Source organism: Trichoplusia ni, chromosome 6 (assembly GCF_003590095.1).
Source record: "Trichoplusia ni isolate ovarian cell line Hi5 chromosome 6, tn1, whole genome shotgun sequence".
Lineage (NCBI taxonomy): Eukaryota > Metazoa > Arthropoda > Insecta > Lepidoptera > Noctuidae > Trichoplusia > Trichoplusia ni.
Genome location: NC_039483.1, coordinates 6,305,592 through 6,330,440, shown reverse-complemented (window position 1 = coordinate 6,330,440; position 24,849 = coordinate 6,305,592). Strand labels below are relative to the sequence as shown.

General features: G+C 34.7%; 1 protein-coding gene across 1 annotated transcript in view; it reads right to left on the bottom strand.

Annotated features, from left to right (window-relative positions):
* LOC113495121 (octopamine receptor beta-3R-like) overlaps nucleotides 1-21,000 on the bottom strand; it is a 69,922-nt gene extending 48,922 nt beyond the window's left edge. Inside the window, exons 1-2 of the mRNA XM_026873718.1 lie at nucleotides 20,992-21,000; nucleotides 16,453-16,579 (exon numbers count right to left, since the gene is read on the bottom strand). Of these exons, the coding sequence (XP_026729519.1) occupies nucleotides 16,453-16,579; nucleotides 20,992-21,000 (136 nt within the window). The remainder of the gene's footprint in view (nucleotides 1-16,452; nucleotides 16,580-20,991) is intronic.
* Between the last annotated feature and the right edge of the window lie 3,849 nt (nucleotides 21,001-24,849).

Sequence of the window (24,849 nt, the reverse complement as noted above, 5' to 3'; positions counted from 1 at the left end):
ATCCCAAGATACCGCTAAATTCAAAGCACTAACAATCAGGCTAATTGGCATGAAATGCTTGCTCGTGACGTCATCATACAATTAACTAGTACACACTGATATGCCTTGATGTTAACTAAGCTAATTCGTATGCAAATATGACGTTTATTTGTAAACTAGCTGTTGCCCGCGACTCCGACTGCATTGATTTCAGCTTTCAGTTCTCGTATCTGTAGGAATTCTGGAATAAAATGTAGCCGTAGTACACATAGATAATAATTGTAAATAAACAGTATTTCATTCAAATTTTAAAGCCGTAGTTTCAAATATTCAAAAAAAAAAGTTTTATATAAACACTAGCTGTTGCCCGCGACTTCGTCTCCGTGGGTAGAAGACATAAGTTATGATTTATACCTGCCCTGTTTTTTTCACATTTTCCATTGTATCTTCGCTCCTATTAGTCGCAGCGTGATGGTTTATAGCCTAAAGCCTTCCTCGACGAATGGCCTATTTAACACAATTTTTTTTTTTTCAATTTGGATCAGTAGTTCCTGAGATTAGCGCGTTCAAACAAACAAACAAACTCTTCAGCTTTATATATTAGTATAGATATAGAAGTATAGAAGTATAGATTAACCCATATTTCAATTTTTTTTCTCATTAAAATGTAAGGAAGATTAGAAGCATTTCTTTATGGTGATTAAAAACGTACTAGTAAGTAACGTCATACGAGATTTGAAATCATTGTAATGTTCAGTTTATAAGACAAAAGAAAGAATCTTGTCATAATATCTTTTTTGGAAACCAGTCTGATCCGACTAAACAGGTATTTTTTTGTCAAATATATTATCCCTATTCATCATCTCAATCAAAACAAGTTGAGCTAAAGTTTCTATGACATCATGTTACTCCGTTTTACCTCTGAACGGTTTAATACCGTCTCATAAACCTTATACGCTTACCTCTCCCTTAGCGTATTTCCCTTTACAACTCTAATTAAATTTTTGGACGTTTTACGTCAACGGTTTATTGCACCCATGCATTTTCAGCTATTTACGATTGCTAGTTTATTAATATGTAATTTAAACGCAACTCCTGCACTAAGGTATTTAAGGGGGGGGGGGGGTTCACAAACATTTAGTTTACCTGTACACAGAGACTCAGGACAAGTATTCGTGGATCACACAACTGCTTGACCTACGCTTCGGATTCGATCTCTGAATCAGCAAGCAGTTCCCTTTGTGGGTTTGGCGTGGTGACTACAACCACTCGGCTATTTGTGCATTCAATATTTATTTTCGATTGCTACTTTATAAATAACTCCCGCACCGCTTGCAACGATTGTTTTATAACGATTCAAGTCACTTGCCCAAAGACACCCAAACTTAGATCAAACATTAATTGAAAACATCAATTCTTGTTCCACGTTGAGTTTGAACTAAGGACATGTTTTGGCGGAGACCTGTACCAACATATCAATGCTATACCAGAAGGATCAAAATTAACATATTATTAACACGAAAATAAAAAATCTAAATCGTTACAAAACAAATTCAAAACTATTGATTCAAGTTAGAAATACAAAAGCAATAAAAATAATCAGTTTCAAAATCATTCACATTAATTTTGAATTAGAACGCTTAATTGTAGTTTATCTGAAGTGCTTAAAACAACATTTGTACTATGAACTCTTAGACTAAGCCTTAAGCCAGTGTGGAAGGGAGACACCACTCTATATTGCATGTGGCATTTCACTCTCGCAACGGCTAAAGTCTTGCTTTAAACGGATTCAGTATTAGTTAATACGTTGAACTTTGGTCATAAAACTTTAATCTTGGTTGTTTAACGTGATTTATTATTTGAATTGGGGTTTTAGAGAGCTTTCCAAATAATCTTTATTTTATTAACTTTATTTTCTTCGTCTGGCTATTAAGTTCTATTTCTCTAGATTGTCTAAATACAGATCAGATGCATTTAGTTTTGATTTTAATTGAGCTCTACATGATTCGTAAATATTTTAGTGTGATTCGATCACTGAACAAAGGTAATATATTTCTGTTTATAAATATGTAAGTATTTATGAAAATAGTTTTCGTCTATATCTCCACAATTGGTGGGTTATATTTATCACTTACACAATCAAATTATTAATTATTATTATGCGTTAGTATAACTGCAAATAATGTATATTCGAGTTTTTTGAAACAAACAAATTTTGTGCAAATTATTTTTTTTTCACTTTATATCAATTAATTTGCAATTAATTGATATAAAGTGAGGGAAACTTATTTTCAATAAACTCGGTTATTTTTACTATTCTCGGTTGTTTCAAAAGCAACAAATATCCGTAAAAAATTTAACCATTTTAAAACCTAAGGTTAACCTAAAAACCTTATAATAATATGCAATATTTTTTTGTTCATAGTTTATAATAGATATCGTTAACAAAGCTAAGAGGCTATACTCTGCAAAGTAAATAGCAAATTGGCCCTATTGTATTTGTAATCATTAGCACGTGATATCACTAGTTTTTGATATAAACATGTTGACTACTAGTTAATCAGAATCAACCGCTTTACAATGTAAATATAACAAGCCAATTCACAAGTGAATCGGTGAGTAAACATCAAAGCACAGAATTCAATTATATTAAAATTACAGAGCACTTGCTTTCGGAATTGTGCTATTGGTGTGGATATTCCCAAGCGGCGAATTAGCTAACTAAAATACAGTCGGTTTCATTTCAAATTTTAGTTACGATGTAAATAATTTCAGTTTTTAATTTGATTAGCTTCGTATCAATTTAGAATTGAAATATAAATGCCGAAATGGTCTTGAGAATTAGGGAGTAAAGTTTATAAATGTATTTAATGAAGGTTGAATTAATTTATTAATATATTTTAAATAGTTTCATTTGTATAAAGCTACTCTTAATTTGATATGTTTTGCTGAGATTTTGACTTAATTGGTATGTTAAGGGAAAGTTATTTTGAAAATTGGAAAACTCTTGGGTATACTGTATTATCAAGGTACTGTTGGGTATTTTGTAGTCAAATATGGTTGGCAGTGTTTTAAGCTAAATGATAAAAAAATATTATTCTTAAAAATTTCGGAGTAATATTTAGAAACTAGTCGATAAATACGCGTGATTAAACCATTGTATAATTTAACTCTTTTTTTATTAACTCTTGCACCAATTCTGGATTAATGTCTGATGGAAATTGTTTGATTTTAATTGGTTGAATACTAATCATAAATATCCATGTTCATGTATCCTAGTAAATAATTATAAAATATGCGGTGTAAAATTCATTTTTTTGCCCCGTAAACTTGCGAGAAATAGTATTATAGACCAGTGTGCCTCTGTATAATAGAACCCGGTCCACTTTAAAAGGAAAGTGTGAAAGTTAGTAACTTTGTGCCTCTTCCCAGTTGGAATACAATTTAAAATGCATGAAACTAGTGTCCGTTGAGCACTTACGACAGCTTTTAGCCTTTCAGAGAATAAAGTATGTACTAAAGTTGTGCTTATACTTAAAGATGTAAATATAATTTAAGTCCTACTAATATTATAAACGCGAAAGTTTGTATGTGCGTGCGTATGTACGTTCCTCTTTCACGCGAAAAGCACTGAATGGATTTTGACGAAACTTGGTACACAGATAGTTTATAACCAGGATTAACGCATGGGATAGTTTTGATTCCGATTTTATGTTCCCGTGGGATCATTTTTGATTTGTTGTGGGTGGGCCGGCGGGCAAGAGTAGGTTTTGAATAATATTTAAATTACGTCCGCCATAAGACGGCTTACCAACCAGGCTGGTTCCATGAGGCCCAGAATAGAGAGTCGTGGAAGGATTTGGGGGAGGCCTTTGCCCAGCAGTGGGACACAGAAGGCAAGGAAAAATAAATAAAAATAAGACGAGTGGTAGAGGTCCCCAAACCAAACCTACTGTACACAATTTGTTTCGATTTTAATACCCGACAAGCATTTGTGTGATCCACGAATGCTTGTTCAGTGTCTGGTGTCTTGTGGATTTGATTTGAAGTTTTGTTACACCCACCCTGAAATAAGGTTTCAATTACTTAATAACGCTGGAATGAATATTCTCAATAAAGTAGTCCTTTATACACAATTCATAAAAACACAGCTCCAAAGAGACACTACACAAATGAAAATTAATATAAAATTGGAACAACTGCTCTTAAAATTATGTCAACTACGTGTTTAAAAGGACACGTATTTAAATCCAGGGTATATTTTGATTGTCTTTCGTTAACTTTTGTTGGAACAAAACGGTTGCATTTGTTTTTCTGTCTCTCGACTGTCGCAAATTATGAAAGTCTGCGGTTGACTTGTGTTGTGTGTGTAAGCATTGTATCCTCTGTTTTTTGTCAACTGAAAATTGTTCCAGCCGTTAGTAGAAAAATAGTGTAGCAAAAGTTCTGACGGTATTGTATGTCGTGAATTAAATGAATGTTGTTGTTAGTATCAAAATGGCGAGTGGTTAAGTCTAGCTTATTTGTTTAGTTGAATGATTGAGGTGGCAATTTTCAAGGTTCCATACCCAAAAGGAAAATTGGATCACTATTACTGAGGGTCAATAATTATCTGGCCGTCGGTCTGTCCGTTAGTGCGTTAAATCATCGTCAATCAAGGTAGTCAGGAAAAGTCCTGAAAAATGGGACTGAACTTTTTTTTTCTTATTCCTACGTTTTTATATTCTTACTTTCTTGTTTGTTTGTTTGTCGTTCCGGTTGGATTTTTTGATGCACTTCCCGATAAGCTAGCGTGCCGACATTTTTAGGGTAGCTTCAAACACGATGACAATTCAATCTACAACCATAAAAACGGGTATTCCGATTTTGGTAATTTGAATGGAGTGATAATTAAAAAGGTGGTTATTTAGATTTTTTTAATCTTTTTTTTTCACGAGATTCTATCGACGCTATTTTTTTGTGCGTGAAACCTTCGGTTAAAGACCATCTGCCCACGCGATATTAATTCAATAAAAGTCGAACAACGTTTAATGATTAACAAAAAGCTTATCCGGCAATAATTTTTGGTATTGCGTGACATAAATAGCAAGGGAGCGGTTATCGTTCAATCATAATATAAAAATAAATGTACAGAAGGTTAATAGGCTATTTGACTAAATTTAATAATATAAATCAGTTTAGCCCGTCAGACAGAATAGATGTCCAAAAAATTATTGGAAAAATATTTGTCATGTTATCAATTTATTCAAAAGTAAGTAGTTCCCTATTGTTTTTCCATCCACATTTACATGTATATCTCAAGTTGCACGTCAAGTTTGCACAAATATAGAAAGAAGAACGTGACATGCAGAAAAGTAGCATGAAACTATAAAATGTACATAAATAAACAATCACATATACAAAACTACTTTTACGGATTTTATTGCAGCTACCAACCATGATACCTGCAAAGGTGTCGAAACTTCTGGAACTAAAATCTAAAATTAAACCGCGATAAAATCCGTAAAAGTATTTTTATTTCAATGTCTAACATTCTCCTAAACCTACGAAACCACCATATATACAAATTTAAACAACATCATATTTTTAAATGCGAAAATATCACAAAACGTTTCAACTTAAATTGGTTACATAAAATTGGGTCTTCTGCCAAAACTTTTTCTGTGGTTAAAACGTTATTAAAAGCAGATCATTGGGTTGCGGATTTAATTATCGAAATGGCCTCGTTTGAGGTTTTTGATAGTTACCTGTAGGTACACGTTGTGTTGTGATCTCTCTGGTTTAAATCATTAATGGAAAACCGAGCATAGAGGTTTGATAAATAAGTAGAACGATTTAAAGTTTTTGAAATGGAAATGAATGATTAATGAGCATGTAATTGATATTTAAAGAGACTTTATTTTACAGGAGCTCGTGGCTAAGCTGTAACCGCAGAAGTGAAACGATCACAGGTTAAGCTATGCTTGACGCGGTTGGTCCGTAGATGGGTGACCATCTTTGTCATAAGGAGTTCCTTCATGTTTCGGAAGGCACGTTAAATTATGGGTCCCGGCTGTTATTCTTACATCTTTGACAGTCGTTACAGGTAGTCAGGAGCTTAAATAGTCTGAGAACCAGTCTAACCAAGGGGTATTGTGTTGCCCAGGTAACTGGGTTGAGGAGGTCAGATAGGCAGTCGCTCCTTGTAAAACACTGGTACTTAGCTGAAACCGGTTGGACTGGTAGCCGACCCCAACATAGTTGGGAAAAGGCTAAGCCAAAAATACTTTATTTTACAATGTTTATTGGAACTCATTTTGGTCCTAAAGGACTTTTCTACTTCGAGTCAAATCTTGGCTTGAATACTGATATTGTATAGAAGTATAATATTTGAGACTCCCAAATTAAAATCTCCACCACGTTGCTACAGAATGCAGAATTTATTTGCAGTACAAAATATTTTTTGATAACGTAGATGTGTTTTTTTATAACAGAAAGTGGGTATTACTGTCTATACTCAATCGCCATAATATATAAAGATATGATAAACATACTGGTCTAAATATTTGGTTATGAATTATATAAAGAAGCGTAATCTTTTTCTACAAAACTTATTAACATGCACGACATTCAACATAGACAAAGCCACAATCACAAAACATTATATCTCTATATTGCATACGTATCCTAATCGGTTCACCCATTTAGGAGATATGGTGCCACAGACAGACATACACAACATATAACATAGAAAAATACTAATTTTCCTCAAAAAATCCATGATACGCGCTAGAAAACATCTTCACACAGATTTAATCACAGGCACAACTCAACAAAACACAAACGCACAAATCAAAAACACAGCAATTTTTGCGACGGGGTTTAAAAATGATAGATGGTAAGATATTCTAACTAGGTTCAATTCTATCTGTATGTTAATCTCGGCTACGTATTACCATTCAAATATTTTCACCGATACGAACAAAAATAACCCTTCGCACATCTGTGATATTTCTGACCATGAATTATTTATTACTTGCTTCTGTAATGCTTTTACGTACCCCCGGGTCCCATTTTGAAAAGGTATTTTTGGCCATAAGAAAAATGTATAGTATTGTAACCTTGCCAATGTTGTTGAGGACTTATTTGCCAATTCTGGATATTGCATTTATATTTTATGTGTATATTTGTATGGTCGGTTGGTCTAGTGGCTAGTAGCCCTGACTGCAATACCGAAGGTCGTGGGTTCGATTCCCACAAAAGACAAATGTTTGTGTGATGAGCAAGTTTTTCGCGATTTATTCTTTCACTGTTTGTGAGAAGTGCTTTAAAATGATTAGGAAGGTAGTAGCAGTTGGTACTTTGTCTACGTTTCGATCGAAGCTGCACATCTATACTATCTATACTAATATATAAAGCTAAAGAGTTTGTTTGTTTGAACGCGCTAATCTCAGGAACTTACTGTACTGGTCCGAAGTGAAAACATCTTTTTGTGTTGAATAGACCATTTATCGAGGAAGGCTTTAGGCTATAAACCATCACGCTGCGACTAATACGAGCGAAGATACAATGGAAAATGTGGAAAAAACAGGGCAGGTTTAAATCATAACTTATATCTTCTAACTACGCGGACGAAGCATCGCGAGCAACAGCTAGTTGTGTACAAAAATCCATGCATAAAACTTCAAGGCTATCACAGCATTGTTTTTAAGACAACCAGACCTCAAACTTTCCCAAAAAAACACGTTCTTTTCGAGAAAAACATTTGTTTATTTCGGTAGCCGTTAAGAAACATACCAACAGTCTCTATTCATTTGTTACACAGCATGAATACCTTCGTTAAATATAGATGTCAATGCGTTTCGTCGAGGTTATAGTGTCGACACACGAACGCACGTCCTGTTAGAGTTCCGAAAATACAAAGGACCTTTTAGTTGCGATGGTTTGTTTGCTCATTGTGATGCGTAACTGGTAAAGTAGGTAGTTGAATATTCAGTGTTTGGATACAGTGCTTAAATTAGAGATTCATTTAATTACTTGTTTTACTGTTATACAGAGTTACCGAGGGTTGGTGAGTGAGTGGTCACTCAAAGACTCGTCTGTTCCAAAAGTGACGGTCCAAGAATAGCGATGATGACTGGGTATAAAAAGAAAAAATCTCATTAGTCCCTCAGTTAGATAATTGAAAAGTATGAGACACGTATTTTTTCCTTTATCAGAAAAACTAGAATTGACAAAGATTAATGGCTTTAAAGTTTAGGAGAGGGGGCTTGTGACGTAACGATAGAGTAAAATTTGTATTATATATCATTTTTTTATATATTTTATATTATATATCAATTGTGACGTCATGTGTAAGTTTCATTCACTATAATTTGGTCAATTTATGTTTGCGGGACTAATAAAAAAATACGTATCCATTATTATACAAAAAACTACAAGAAGGACACTGCAAAAAAAATTGTCGTCATCCCTATTATGTGAGTACGAAATCGGAATTAACAGGCTTCTTCCAAAAAAATGAAGTGTGGGATTGGATTAAGTTCAAAATCAGACTGGACAAATGCATCAGTTGCTTTAGTAAAAAAGGCAAGAGTCACTGACTAAGGACTAAAATTTCTCCATTGTGTTGTGTTACGTCTTATTGGCGGAATTATGTTCCTTAAATTTCATTTATTCATAAATTTTCTATTAAATACTAGCTGACCCAGCAAACGTTGTTTTGCCTAATAAATTATTTCCAGTTGTATGTATTTTTAATGCCACATTATAAAAAAATAAAAACAAATAATTTCATCCAAAAAAAATTTTTTTTTTTTTTTAGTTTGAGCAACCCTTTACACTTAGGGGTATGAAAAATAAATGTTGTTCTATTCTCAGATCTACCCAATATGAATACAAAATTTCATAAAAATCTCTCGAACCGTTTCGGAGGAGTACGGTAATTAATAAAGTAACTCATCGTGACACGGCAATTTTATGTATTAGAAGATATCCTTTACGCAACATATCATATACTAGCTGTTGCCCGCGACTTCGTCCCCGTGGCGTGGGTAGAAGATGTAAGTTATGATTTATACCTGCCCTATTTTTTCACATTTTCCATGGTATCTTCGCTCCTATTAGTCGCAGCGTGATGGTTTATAGCCTAAAGCCTTTCTCGATGAATGGTCTATTTAACACAAAAAGATTTTTTCAATTTGGACCAGTAGTTCCTGAGATTAGCGCGTTCAAACAAACAAACTCTTCAGCTTTATATATTAGTATATATAGATATAGAAAAGAAATACCAAACCTATGTAGACCTTACTAACAAAACAACGGAACGTACTAAAACAATTGACAAAATAAAAAGCTTCTCGCAACTTCTTACTACAGTTTTCAAATAAATGAATCAAACGCCTTTTAATTTAAATCCGATTAAAAACAGAAGTGTAAAATCGTGTTATCACACTTCATTAAAGAGCACAAAATCCCCTTCAATTATAACTGGCCTCTCATTAATCAAGTCAAATTAATTCGCATCGGTTCATCTAAACTCTAGAGACATAATTCATCATTATTAACATTTCGCGTCAACCAATCAGAGATGAGCATTCTGAATTCATTCTGACAATGATTAAAACATATACGGAACTGCGTCAGAGATGCTTCTCTGACAAATTGTTTTGTATTTATGTACGTATATTTAATGTATTTATAGCTCTCGCGTTTAATAACTGTTGGAACTTGATTTATTAGTCAGATAGTGGTGTTTTGTTGTTTCGTCGTTTCCGTTGTGGTTTGTATATGTGTGGGATATGTCTGCAGATATACATAACGAATATCTGCAGTTGCTTTAGATCAAAAAGTTCACAATGTTAGTTACAATGCTCCTCCGCAACACCTAGATCGATTTTTATAAAATTGTCTGTGGTTACTAGGCTAAACATAATGCAAAATAAACAAAATTGTCTTGTTTTAAGTAATAGACAAATAAATACATACATTTAATCGATAAATTACACCCAGATATAAAACAAATGATCGTGCTCATCACACAAACAAGTGTCCTGGGTGGGATTTGAACTCAAGACCTCCGGCATAGCAGTCAAGGCTACTAACCACTAGACCTAGACTAGACCTAGACTAGACCTTAGGTCAGTCAACCTTATAAAAAGATAATCCTGTTAAAAAATTCCCAGTATCCATCATATGAAGTACTAAGCTTCATCCGGTACATATCCGTTTATACAGCTCTGCGCACATCCAACGAAATGTTTTTAACATTAAATTTAACGTTTAAAATGCCGCCATGTTAAACTGTTAAATATTCATTTCAAATTATTAACGCCTATCGTCTACGTTCCGGCTCTTAAATCTTGCTTAATTGACTTACTTGTGACTTAAATGCTGTATAATTAGATCGTTAATTATTCTTTTTTTTGAATAAATTTTGAAATCTATTGCTAATGTTGATAAAAATTGCTTTTGTTATCTATTAGACAAAGCTTATAAAATTTGTTTTGTTTTAAGTTTTCGTGTATTTTAAAGAGTCGTTGCTTGTAACGTTATTTTTAATGGATTTTGAGATTATTTTTATGGATGTGAAATGTCAAAAGCTTATTAAAAAAAAGTTAAAGCGTCATTATTTGCGAAGAACATGGGGTAAGAAAGCCAAGCCACATAAAAACTAAGTCTTTTTCCAGAATTGAGATGATGAAACCTACACTATCATAGAAAGATTAAAGATTAAGGTAGATATTGTACTTTAAGACCAGATTTCAAATTATTATTTCCAAGAATCCTTATTTCAAACTACACTTAATCACACCCTACAATAATACAGCTGCACATTTCTTTTAATCCTACAAAAGTGACTTTAATCATTTTTGTTCGTTAGTAAGGAATCTTATAATTTCATAATCTTTCCTTTGCACCCGCCATCATATTTTCTTCGCTGCGACATGTGAAAGCTTATTAACTGAACACTGGGAGCCTACAATAATCTCCTAAAATAAAACTCCTGCTATTGAGGAAGCGAGACAAAGCTCTACGCTGGATATCGTGTCATTTCACTCACACAACTGCAAGCCTTTCATCAAGAGATGTTGATAGACGCCGTTGGTACTGAACAGTTTTCACTTGAGTTATTACAAAATGTTAAATCTCTTTGGACGTCTTAAAAAAAAACCTTCTATAGTAGCTGCTATTTTTTTGCTGATGACCATCTAAGGACGTTAAATCGTGGGTACCAGCTGTTATTTATACATTTTAGGCAGTGGTTTTTTTTGACAACCAGTCTCTCAAAAGTGTATCGTGTTACCCAGGTAGCTGGGAGGTAGGAGGTCAAGGAAGGAAGCCCAGTGTTTGCTCTGATACTTAGCTGCACCCGGTAAGATTAGAAGCCGACCAATGCATTGTAGAAAAAGATGAGACAATAATGATAATTGGTGCTATTTTTCAAGTATGACAAATAATAAGCAAACTGTAATGGTTTTATGTTTTAATTATTTATATTTGATTTTGTGCCGGAAATCAATATTTTTATTTCAATTGATTAATTATGACTTAAATGTAAAACTTCTTTTTAATAATTATGATTTAATTAGTAGTAGACATTACTAAGAGGGGACTATTGTGTCAGCTCTCACCTATTTTTAAATTTATTTAAGGTCCTTATACGAAAATAATCTTTGTCCCAAGTTGACACGTAAGTAACATTATTATCTCATAGAAATACGAAGGCTGTCGCACTGAAATACATTTTCCTCTAAAGATATGCACAGTGCATGAACTGAAAGGCAAATAGTTAACACACTTCACAACGTCTACCTAGACAGGTGGCGTAATTTGTCACTCTAAAGCGACTGAAGCTAACGTAACATGAAATAGTAGAGACATATACGCGTTTATTGGAAGAGAGTGTAAACGCTTAATTTATCAAGAGCAGAGAGCGGCATAGCAAAATTAAACAGAGTTTAGGAAACAGGTAAATAAATTGTTGAGGGAGTATCGCTATTCTTGTTTAAATTAAATTTGTTTGCTGACTGCCTTTTTAGAGTTCAAAACCCGAATGTTATAATTGTATCCCTATTATTAAGCTTACTAAGACCTTGTTTGTTTGTTTGTATATTTATTTTTGTTAGATTGCTGTTTACAAATTTAACGATGGCTCGGATGGCTTACATCAAGAAAATAATGATATATTCATGAGAAAACAAAAAAATCTGTAATGATTACTTCATATATCATGTTGTGCGTATGTCTAAGTTGCATGTAAAATTAGTTCAGTTTAATTTATTGTAAAAAAATATATTTTGTATAATAAAAACAAAATACTCATGTAAAATTATATTTTTTTAAGTTTTTAAGTTTACAGCCATCGTAAAAAAAAGCATAATTTTCCACTCATTCTAAAACCAATGAAGCCATGAGCATTAATTGAAGTCAATCGTTTATCACTATAAAACCAATTACCTGACTTCAATTAGTGACTTAGTGACTAAAAGTGGCTATTACACAAAAGCTTGAAATGTAATGCATGTGCAGACTACACCGTGTACACAGTTGTCATATAGCAATCGATGCATCGACACTTCAACATACACCGGCCTTTCATACGCCGCTCCGACTGGCATATCTCCATTTTGAATGGCTTTAGGCATAAATACGCTGGGATTGGCTGATATTTCTCTCGTATTGTGTGATGCTGGTGCGATTTGCGATTGCGTTGATATTCGGTGGATATGTCGAATGATTTTTGATGATAGGGATATGGGGATAACGGTTGATGACGTGTCAAATAGTTAAGTAAATTGAATATTTCGTCAGTAGTAAGTTTTATTCTGCAATTTTATTTCCATTTAAATATCAAAAACGCACTTGCAGATAAATCGGGCCGTCGGTCAGACAGCAGAGCCTCAGCAACAGGGTTCTATTTTTATCTTTTGATACAGAACCCTTAAAAAAGTCTCATTACTCAATATAACAATATTAAACCAGCCTGTAAGGTATTTTACTTTTTCAATTACCACCTTTATTTATTGAAAATGGTTTTTCATTTGTTTACAAAGGAATTTACTAAGGCGTTGGATTAAAAGTTAATTGCTTAACTTTTTATTAATTGCCTCGTTATTCTTCCCTCCTGTTCGCGTCCGTCTAAGCTCTCTCTATAAGATTGTCGCGATAGCACCTATTGTAATGAATGGGCTTCTGTAATTTTCCGTCAATTACTTTGAATAAAACCTTCATTCCTATAAGCGAAGTATTTGTTTTATACTTCTGCCTGTAATAACGGTAGTGGGTTTCTAGGCCCAAAATAAATACCATACGATTTAAGATAATCCTTTCATTGTTCAAAGTTAAATTAATGCCCACTTTTTTATATTCCTGTATTGCAAAATTCGTGCCCTTGGATTATATATCGACTGCACGTGCACGGATAGCCGAGTGGCACAGTCACCACAGTAAACTAACTGTAAGCGACGTGTCGTGTGTTCGATCCTAACGTAGGATAAGCATTTATGTGATTAGTAGTAAATTATAATACGATTCGTTTTATTTTCTGAAGGAATAAAATTGTTTCGTCCGTCAGTTAGATTTGGAAAAAATATTGGATACGTATTTTTTTTCTTTTATGGTCGTAAACAAAAAAAGAAGAGGATGCGGTGAAATATAATTGCGTATGACGTCACTTACCAGTACGCTATTTAAAATGGCATTGTCGTGGTTACCTCAACCTATTGTCTAAACGTGCAAACTATGGTTGGTATAGTTGATTAAGGTTCATATTGGAAAATAATGATGACTCCTTACGCCCTTTGTAATTCGAATGAAAATTAATTTCCCAAGATAGAATTCAACTTCTCGATTTTTTTCCCCATAATCTCATCAGATTTAAATGAGACTACACTTTAAGTCGACAGGGCGAACTCTTAAAAAAATAACGAACAAAAAAACTTAATTCAATAGATTGTAACAGTTCCCATTTCCGTGAAACTCCAATTAATTGCAGCCAAAGAGGCTGTTAAACAATAATAAAAAAATACAAATTGATCTTCAAATGGGGTCTTCGGAATCTAAATTGGATTTGTAGAGTTTAATTAATTTGAAGATAATCTTAATTTATATGAATAAACAGGGAAGTCCTTGATTGTGTTTTGTTTAAATTTGTACTTTACTTAAATACCAGGAATCAGCTTTTGCTCTGTAAATAGGTTTAAATCCTTTTGACGAAACGATTGTGTAATTTGAACAGTTAGAACAATAACAGAAAATTTTGTTTTTTAAACAATAAGGATGATGACTGGGTATAAAAAGAAAAAATCTCATTAGTCCCTCATTTAGATAATTGAAAAGTATGAGACACGTATTTTTTCCTTTTTCAGAAAAACTAGAATTGACAAAGATTAAGTGCTTTAAAGTTTAAGAGAGGGGGCTTGCGACGTAACGATATGATAAAATTTATACTCAATCGTGACGTCACGCGTAAGTTTAATTCACTGTAATTTGGTCAATTTATGTTTGCGGGACAAATTAAAAAATACGTATCCATTATTATATAAAAAACTACAAGACGGACACGGCAAAAAAAAATTGTCATCATCCCTATTATAAGATTACATACTTTACGGAAGTGACAAGGCAAAATAGTCGAATTTATATACAATTTTGACAACAACATTATGATACGTAAGCTGTCAGTCAATGACAGACATTTGTCCGATTCATTATTTTACACTTATGTCAATGCAGAGGCGTCAAATTGGGTGACATTTGAATCGAGTAATAAGTATACTCATCAACTATATTCGAATATTCGAATACTAGTCGAATATTCTCGATGTGTTATGGTATAGTCGGCTATTAATACCGTTTGGTAGCAGGTAAAGTAACACGTTATTTAACACCTTAACATAGGTCCATCATCATCATCATCGGCTCATATTCGTCCACTGTTAGAGACAGGCTTCCCCAATTGCATGCCATCGATCTATCTTCTATCAGTCATAGGTTTTTCGACACAAAAGAAACGCCATAAAGAAACTATAATATAAGTAAGATCCTATTTTCACAAAAGCTCTTCATCATTGGCCTAGCCTTTTCCCAAGTATGTTGGGGTCGGCTACCAGTCCAACCGGTTTCAGCTAAGTACCAGTGTTTTACAAGGAGCGACTGCCTATCTAACCTCCTCAACCCAGTTACCTGGGCAACACGATACCCCTTGGTTAGACCGGCTGTCAGACTTTTTCAAGCTTCTGACTACCTGTAACGACTGTCAAAGATGTAGGAATAACAGCCGGGACCCACAATTTTACGTGCCTTCCGAAACACGGAGGAACTCGTTATGACAAAGATGGTCACCCATCTACGGACCAACCGCGTCAAGCATAGCTTAACCTGTGATCGAATTACTTATGTGGTTATAGCTTAGCCACGAGCTCCTCTGATTTTTTGAGCTTTTTCACAAAAGCTCTTAAATCATACAAATGTTGAATGAATTTATTGTATTCCATCGCCTTTTTTATTTATCATGTTATGTAATATTTTTCTCGCTTGCTACTGGCTATAGTTGTATTTAATCTGGTAATATTTGAATAATTTTTTTGGAGCTGTTTTTGAAACAAATATTAAAAGCGAGTTAAGTGTTTTCCTTTGGTATATTTATAAAACCTTATACACGCGTAATTTCTTTGCACTGTCCTCTTAATACACATATTTGTTAAATATGTACGAGACAGTCATATGTAACCTATATAAGGACAATGAATTTAATAAAATGAATTGTCGATATTTAAATTTATAATATCCCATTAAATGACTATAACGCCGTGGTTCTATAAATAGAAGCTAAATTTCAATATATGAAGAGTAAATTACGCTTTACATTCAAAAGCAAGTAATAAGTAACATGTGTACGTAATTAATAATTCAATTTAATGGAAAACAGAATTACAATTTAATTAATAATTGAATATAATAATTGATTTTTTCTTCTCATCCCATTTTATAAATGGGAAATTATAATTAAATTTTCTTCGCGACGATTATGCGGCCGTAAACAATTAAATGGAAAACGCCAGGAATGTTTTTATGGAACGTGACAATAAATAATGACTTATAACGGTTTTATTAAATATATTTTAGTCTGATAATAGGTGTATTTGTAATATACGTTGTTCTTATAAAATGTTTGCAGAATAACTACAACTTGTTTAAAGATGTAAGCTTATAATTAAGTAATATTGTATAGAGTATTTTTAATTATGATAATCGAACTTTCAGGTTATAATAATGTACCAACAAACGCGAAATAAAGTTAGTATGCTGCGAAAGAATGGGGCCAAAGCTGGAACACAAAATATAATCTAGACAATATTGAAATACGTAAATAACCTCTTTTATCACCTGAAAGTCAGTTATTAAAGGAAAAAAGAAAAATATATCGAATTATCACACCGGAATCAAGAAAATAAAAAACAAAAGAAACTTTTAAATAAAGTATTTTCATACCATCGTCCAATCCGTACAAGCCGCTACCATTCGCTTTCACAATTATATTGTACGTTGAACTATCGGACAAAAACTTATCCACTTTTTTACATAACAATATGACACACAATGAAAACCTGTACGCTTGCTACGCACACAAACATAATTCCTTTTTAGATACTATGAAAATTACGAAAGTTGCTCGACCACGTAGGCGCGCTACGATAGGAGTCTACGATCGGACTGCCGTAGCTTTTAGCCCGTAGCTACGAAGCTACGGCATCTTATATCGGGCGTCCCGCTCGCGCGTCATTGTTTTTGTGTTGCCGTCCTTGTCGCTAAATACGGTATCTCAAATAAGAGTAGACTGTTTGGTGAAGGCTTGAACTAAAATCATTGTTGCCGTTTTAACGTTAAGAATTTTTCTTTTTATGTGTGTGTGTTTAGTGTATTGCTTGATTCTTGTATGCGAAGTGTGAAAAGGGTTTATGTAAATTGACAATGTAAAAAGGGGATTCGTTTGAGGGTATTTTGGTTTTAAAACATGGGTTGTGGGGATTGATGACCCGAGTTTTCTGCGGTCGGATTACTCCGCAGTTCTGGAAACAAAGGTGGTTTTTAAATATTCTATAGGAATTAGTTAGTTAGCACAATCATATTTTGCGGTTAAATTCGCTTGTAAAATATTTGGGTGTTTTTTATGACGGTCTTGTGGAGGGTAAAAAGAATTTTATATGTACCAGCTTGCAGATATTGGGATCGAAATGGGTAATGAGGGCAATTTTCGCACCTATAGCCAGTTTCGATTTGGAAAAATCAGAAGAAAATTGGACAAAAGGTAAACGTGCGGTACGTCACTTTAGTAGAAAATTTCTATGAAAAAAGTGGGAATTAAACTCGAAATGGAACGGGAACTTGTCTTGTTTTGGGGTCAGAATTTGTTCCCTTGGGTGCTATAGTTTCCAGTTAAACCAATTTCATAAGTTAAACTCATTATGTGGCTAATGCAAGTTGGCTGAAATGGTTACGAAATGGAATAAGAAGACTGAAATTACAAAGAACTATTTCGTTTCAAGTCAATTAAGTAATTAAATTATATATATTAGTCGACCAGCGGCATGATCTAAAAATAAGGCTTCATTCTACGTAATAATTTATTTAAAATTAAACTTTAACACATCGCGTATTCTATTAATAATGCTACGTCCTTGTGCTATAATAAGCTGGCGATGTATGTCGTCTGCACAGCTGTAGGCTTATAAAAAAGTCAAAGTTAAAATCTTGACCGTGACACAGATACGTCAGCGCTGTGTATGCGGAACCTTAAAGGCTTTACTCACGAACTGCAAACAATAACCGTGAAAAATATAACCAGCAATTTATTTTTATTTCAAAAATTTAAACCTTTCTAAATACTACATGGCCATGCGACCATTCTTTTTTCTTAAATGAAAAGTAAATCATTAGGAATCTAATTTTTTTGCGGGTGTTTTCACAAACATCTATGTCATATGCACATAGACAACAAAATTCATACAAGTATTCATGGACCACACAAGCGCTTGTCCTACGCTGCACGCCCATTATGTTTAAGGACCTTTACCACGCGGCTATGAATGCAGTCGATTATTCAGACTGAAGAAACACAATAGAAATTAATGATTTAAACAAAACAATTTTAATATGAATATTAATAACTAATTAAACATGTCTATTTTTGGATCGCTCAGTCAATTTCTAATTCTACAGAAATCAAAACACGTCAGATCTGTTACTGGTATAGACCTTTACTTCAGGTCTGCTGATTTTTATACTAATTTATATTAATTATAATAATCTTTTACAGTTTTTTCAGTGAGAATGGGTCTTTAAACATCGGATACAAGACTACGAATACAAAAGAGGTGTGAATGGAAGCTCGTGTGTTAATATGCACGAAGTAAGCTGCACGCCTCCCCGCTTTTAAAGTAAGACTGTTGTAAAGAAAGCGAGACAAAACATTGCACGGTGTAGAGCGACGTCTCTGTCACACACTTGCATTTTTTTAAGGTGGTTTTGGTAATGTCTAAAGGACGTCCACAGGCACGGAGTGATGGTCTGCACAAGATGGTTGTTAGGAGCTGGATGCGAGCAGCCGAAGATAGATCTCGATGGCGTGCAATTGAGAAGGCCTATATCCAGTGGACGAATATGAGCTGATTATGATGATGCTTGGTTTATCTGAAAATTTTTGGAATCATGCCTGTATTAATATAGATGGATTTAGGTGCGAAGAGACTAATATTAAATTTAAGCTTGTTTTTACGGGCTATCATATACAAGAGTGAAAATATTGATCTATTTCTTTGGAATATTGTTACAACAGGTGTAAATGAAATAAACTGCATAATATTTTGTAGATTCCAGTGTGAAAAAAGTTATAGTCTAGAACGAAAATACCAAAACATTGTATCACAAACAGCGTTTTAATTGCAATACAAAGAAATAAATGTATACATGTCAAGTCTTAGTCACATACATAAGTTAAAAAGGTCAATGTGTAATAGCCGTCCTAATACCTAAGACATTTTCCACAAGTCATTTTGGGCAATAGAACATAGAATAGATATGTGTTGTAGATATAACATAAAAACGAAGGTGGAATTGGAATTACATTTATTTGTTTTAATTATATCGTACTTACGATTGTTGCACATAAAAAAAATTGCTCTATTTTAAGGTCGATCGCACAGGAACATAAAATCGGGCTGAAAACTATCCTGTGTTTATCCAGGTTTAAACTAAATGTGTGTATAGTTTTGTCTAAATCCGTTTAATGGTTTTTGTGTGATAGAGTAACTAATATCAAAACTTATGCCTTTATAATAGTAGTTGGATTTTGTTGATTTTGAATTGATTTAATGGTAGTAAGTTCTGCTAAATCATCAACGGTTAAAATTCAGATACCAAAATCATTAAACCAAATAAGGCTAATACGTAGCACGTTTTGAACGCCGTCGGCAGTATAATGATTTTTCCAACCTTCAGCGCTTTCGAATACTTAAGACTGTGGAGAAAAAAAAATGCTTGGCAGTACCCTGATTACGCACTCATCTTCACCATTTTCAAAAACTCTATCTAGTGGTTTCTTAGGTTTACGCGAATGTTAGACATTGAAATGAAACGACTTTTACGGATTTTATCGCGGTTTAATTTTTGGTTTTAGTTCCCGACGTTTCGACACCTTTGCAGGTATCATGGTCACGGGCAGACTGAGATGGTGTTCGTCTTGACAGAAGATGTTGCTCGTTCTACCTTCATATTTTTAATTAATTATTTATGGTCCGACCTACGCAGTATGAGCTCACTGTGTCGTGATGTCTTGCAGCGCTGCTCTTGGGTTTAGCTTTGAGTTTTTGTATTATTGGGTCCCAAGTAGGTGATATCTTCCAGCCATCTTCTCTATTGAAATTAGGGTGTTTTTTAATCTCAATAGCCTCGCGAAACATCCTTGGTAGGAATTTGGATTCTTTAGCGAGGATCTGTGGTTGATCAAATCTAATATAATGGCTGGAGCCTTCAGCATGTTCGGCGACTGCAGACTTCGTTGAGCGGCGGTGTTTGACGTCAGCTATGTGTTCTTTTACGCGGGTCCCTATGCTTCGTTTAGTTTGACCGATATAAGAGAGGCCGCAGTCACAATCTAGTTTGTATACTCCTGCATCTTGTAGAGGTATGTGACACTTGACAGATGGTAGGGACTGGCTAATCTTCTTGGGCGGCTTGAAGTATGTTTTAATTGAAGCTCGCTTCAGGATGTAACCAATCTTGTCAGTGACTCCTCGGACGTATGGTAGTACAGCAGGCAAACGATCAAATGTGGCTGGCTTCACTCGGTTTCTGTGACGGGGCCGTGGAACTTGGAGCTTGTTGTCTCGCAGTACTTGCTTGACGTGTTGAAGCTCAGCGGCAAGGTGTCTGTCATCACAGAGTCCGTGTGCTCTCTGAAACAAAGATTTTCCCACGGTAGCTAACTGTTTCGGGTGGTGGTGAGATTCACCGTTTAAGTACCTATCTGTATGGGTCTTTTTGCGATACACGGTGTGACTTATGGTCTGATCAGGATTCCGTTTAACTAATATGTCTAGGAAGGCAAGAGATTTGTTATCCTCCAACTCCATAGTGAATTGAATTTTGTTATTTATGGAGTTGAGATGTTTTAAAAATGCATTTACTTGGTTAGATGGTAAAATTGTGAAAGTGTCATCTACGTACCGTTTATAAAACCTGGGAGTGAAAGGAGCTGTTTTTAAGGCTGTCTCCTCGAAGTCTTCCATGAATATATCAGCGACTACAGGGGATACAGGCGAGCCCATCGCTACACCATCTACTTGTACATAGAAATGATTGTTCCACAGCATGAAGTGAAGGATTCATACCACTTTGTCAATGAGATTAAAAATCTACATCTTCATGACAATGAAGTAATGGTTAGTTTCGATGTACAGTCCCTGTTTACATGCCTACCAGTTAAGGATTGCATTGAAATTGTCTCCAAGAAGCTAGCAGAGAACAACTTACCTCTAGCATATGCAGAACTCTTAGAACACTGCCTCACATCTGGCTACCTGCTGTGGAACAATCATTTCTATGTACAAGTAGATGGTGTAGCGATGGGCTCGCCTGTATCCCCTGTAGTCGCTGATATATTCATGGAAGACTTCGAGGAGACAGCCTTAAAAACAGCTCCTTTCACTCCCAGGTTTTATAAACGGTACGTAGATGACACTTTCACAATTTTACCATCTAACCAAGTAAATGCATTTTTAAAACATCTCAACTCCATAAATAACAAAATTCAATTCACTATGGAGTTGGAGGATAACAAATCTCTTGCCTTCCTAGACATATTAGTTAAACGGAATCCTGATCAGACCATAAGTCACACCGTGTATCGCAAAAAGACCCATACAGATAGGTACTTAAACGGTGAATCTCACCACCACCCGAAACAGTTAGCTACCGTGGGAAAATCTTTGTTTCAGAGAGCACACGGACTCTGTGATGACAGACACCTTGCCGCTGAGCTTCAACACGTCAAGCAAGTACTGCGAGACAACAAGCTCCAAGTTCCACGGCCCCGTCACAGAAACCGAGTGAAGCCAGCCACAGTTGATCGTTTGCCTGCTGTACTACCATACGTCCGAGGAGTCACTGACAAGATTGGTTACATCCTGAAGCGAGCTTCAATTAAAACATACTTCAAGCCGCCCAAGAAGATTAGCCAGTCCCTACCACCTGTCAAGTGTCACATACCTCTACAAGATGCAGGAGTATACAAACTAGATTGTGACTGCGGCCTCTCTTATATCGGTCAAACTAAACGAAGCATAGGGACCCGCGTAAAAGAACACATAGCTGACGTCAAACACCGCCGCTCAACGAAGTCTGCAGTCGCCGAACATGCTGAAGGCTCCAGCCATTATATTAGATTTGATCAACCACAGATCCTCGCTAAAGAATCCAAATTCCTACCAAGGATGTTTCGCGAGGCTATTGAGATTAAAAAACACCCTAATTTCAATAGAGAAGATGGCTGGAAGATATCACCTACTTGGGACCCAATAATACAAAAACTCAAAGCTAAACCCAAGAGCAGCGCTGCAAGACATCACGACACAGTGAGCTCATACTGCGTAGGTCGGACCATAAATAATTAATTAAAAATATGAAGGTAGAACGAGCAACATCTTCTGTCAAGACGAACACCATCTCAGTCTGCCCGTGACCATGATACCTGCAAAGGTGTCGAAACGTCGGGAACTAAAACCAAAAATTAAACCGCGATAAAATCCGTAAAAGTCGTTTCATTTCAAACTCTATCTATGCAGAACTGCGCATCCAACACTGCCGCACACTTTACACATAATTTCCTTCTCACACTTACAAAATGAACAAAAATGCTCTCCTCTATTATTTATTTCTCAAACCGCCGATAAAGGAACGCTTTCAAATACAGATCGCTTTAATATAAATCAGGTGTCGAGCGGTGATCGAGAGGTAGTATTGGCGGGAGATTTGCATAGCTAACTGAGTTCAATGGATGTCTGGAGATAGCTTATACGAAATCGTTGAAACGAGTGTATAAATGTAACACCTGGATTTTGTACTTGGAGATAGAGGTAGAGCCTTTTGAAATGACTTGCTGTTATTTAGGTGTGAAGAGTTTATTAGTAGTTTCAGTATTCTGTTTTGAGTATCTTAGGGAATGTAGAAAACTTTATTTTTTTGTTGTTTGTTTGAATACATTTTGATTTTGTGTGTTATTATAAAAGTTCATCACTCATCATCATTGTCTTAACATTTTAACAACTATGTTTGGGTTTACTTCCAGTCTTACCAGATACAGTTAAGTACCGGTGCTTTACAAGGAGCAATTGCCTATCTGACTTCCTCAACCCAGTTACCTGGGCAACACCATACCCCTTAGACTGGTAGTCAAACTCTCTAGCTTCTGTCTACCCGTAACCACTGTCAAAGATGTATGAATAACAGCTGGGACCAAAAATTTAACATGTTCTCCAAAACCTGGAGTAGGTACCTAGTTATGACAAATATGGTCACCAATCTACGGACCAAGCGTGTTGAGCATAACTTAATCTGTGATCGATCAACTTTTGCAGTTGTAATATTTAGCCACGAGCTCCTTAAATTTTGTTTTATTAAATTAAACAAAGAAATTGCTTACAGATAGATATGGTAGATAATAAAATCTCAACGCCTATTGAAATTCAAAAAGACTATAGGAAATAGGTAGACATACGGTATTGATGTTAAAAACCTAACCTAACTAAACACTACACACATAAAACAGTGCAAGTCATCGTTAATATAAAAACAATAAAAAAAATATGAATGCGCCTTAATCTAATAAAAGCATCGATATTATTACCTATATTATTCAGGTAGCGTTGGGGATTATATGAAAACGCTCAAGTCAACGGCAACCTTTGCGTCGAAGGTGTTAATATTCTAGTCACCTGAACTATCATGAAACACGGACTTGGAGAATGAACAGTATTATTTTTTAAGATTTTTATTTCTAATGGAAAAGATGGAGTCCTTTTAAAGAAGTTGCCGTTATCATAGATAGAAAGTATGAATTTCTTTGTGGATAATTATTAATAAGTATAGAAAAATAAGATGGAGATTTGGAGGTATTGCGCTGACATGGATCAATGCAATTAAGTAAACTGCCGCATGTAAGGGATGCAAAAGGGCCATACGCCAACAGAAGAAAATAAGGTCAGGTTTTTGTGACTTAAAGTATTATTTATAATATTTTTTTGGTGTCATGTAATCATTAACAAATTGAATTAGAACAACGCACAAGTTAAAAAATGTCACATTGTTATGTATTTTCTTCTTTTTCCGAGGCGATCAGTATAAAAATTAAGAGTCATTTCCCCAGCAGTAACACAATATAACAAATGTTTGTTTTCACATGCAATTATAATAACAGTACCTTAATTACATTCAATTAATCATAAGTAATTACTCTCCTAATCTCTAGAATTCTGAGCACATTTTCCTATTATATAATTACGGTCGATTGCATTACATTAGTTTCAATTATGCATTATCAGAAGTTAGACGGTTCAAGTCATTATCTGTAACTAATTAGCTTTGTTTGTTGCCATAAGCTTGTATTTGGAGTCATGTTAGCATGAATACACGACTACTAATATGGTTGTATGGTCAGTAGCCGCAGTTGGTTAATACAAACAGATTAGCATAATTTTAATCTGTTGTTTTATTCAAATTCTGTACTTGAAAAGAACTTTTTTTTTAAATGACGCTCGCATAAACGATTTTAAGAATTGTAAAACTAGGCAAACATTGAAATCTCATCTTCAAAGACACCCAGACAAGGTTTCTTGGATCACTCAAATGCTTGTCTAACGCGGGGATTGAACCTGCGACATGTTGTGAAAATGAAACTTTATAACTGAGGGTCCGTTGTCTATCCGTCCGTTACTATACTTGACCAATATTAACTCATACGAACTCGCAATATTTTTTGTCTATGTAATAACTAGCTATCCCAGCTAACGTTGTTTTCTTATAAAAACGAGTTTTAGGAAAAAATGGGTATGTAAAATGGATGTTGTCCAAACCTCCGAACTACCCAATATGCATACAAAATTTCAGAATCGGTCCAGCCGTTTCGGAGGATTTCAATTACGTACGCCGTGACACAATTATTTTATATATAAGATTTGTTTGTCAATTCTCCCCGGCTGTGTGTCTCGCCCCACCTAGCATGTCATTGAAATAATTTGCATTTTATATTAAAAAGTATTTTACAGTACATCCTAGACTCCTGCGTCTTTATTGAATAGACGAAGTATATATTAAAACATTTTATACGCCAATACG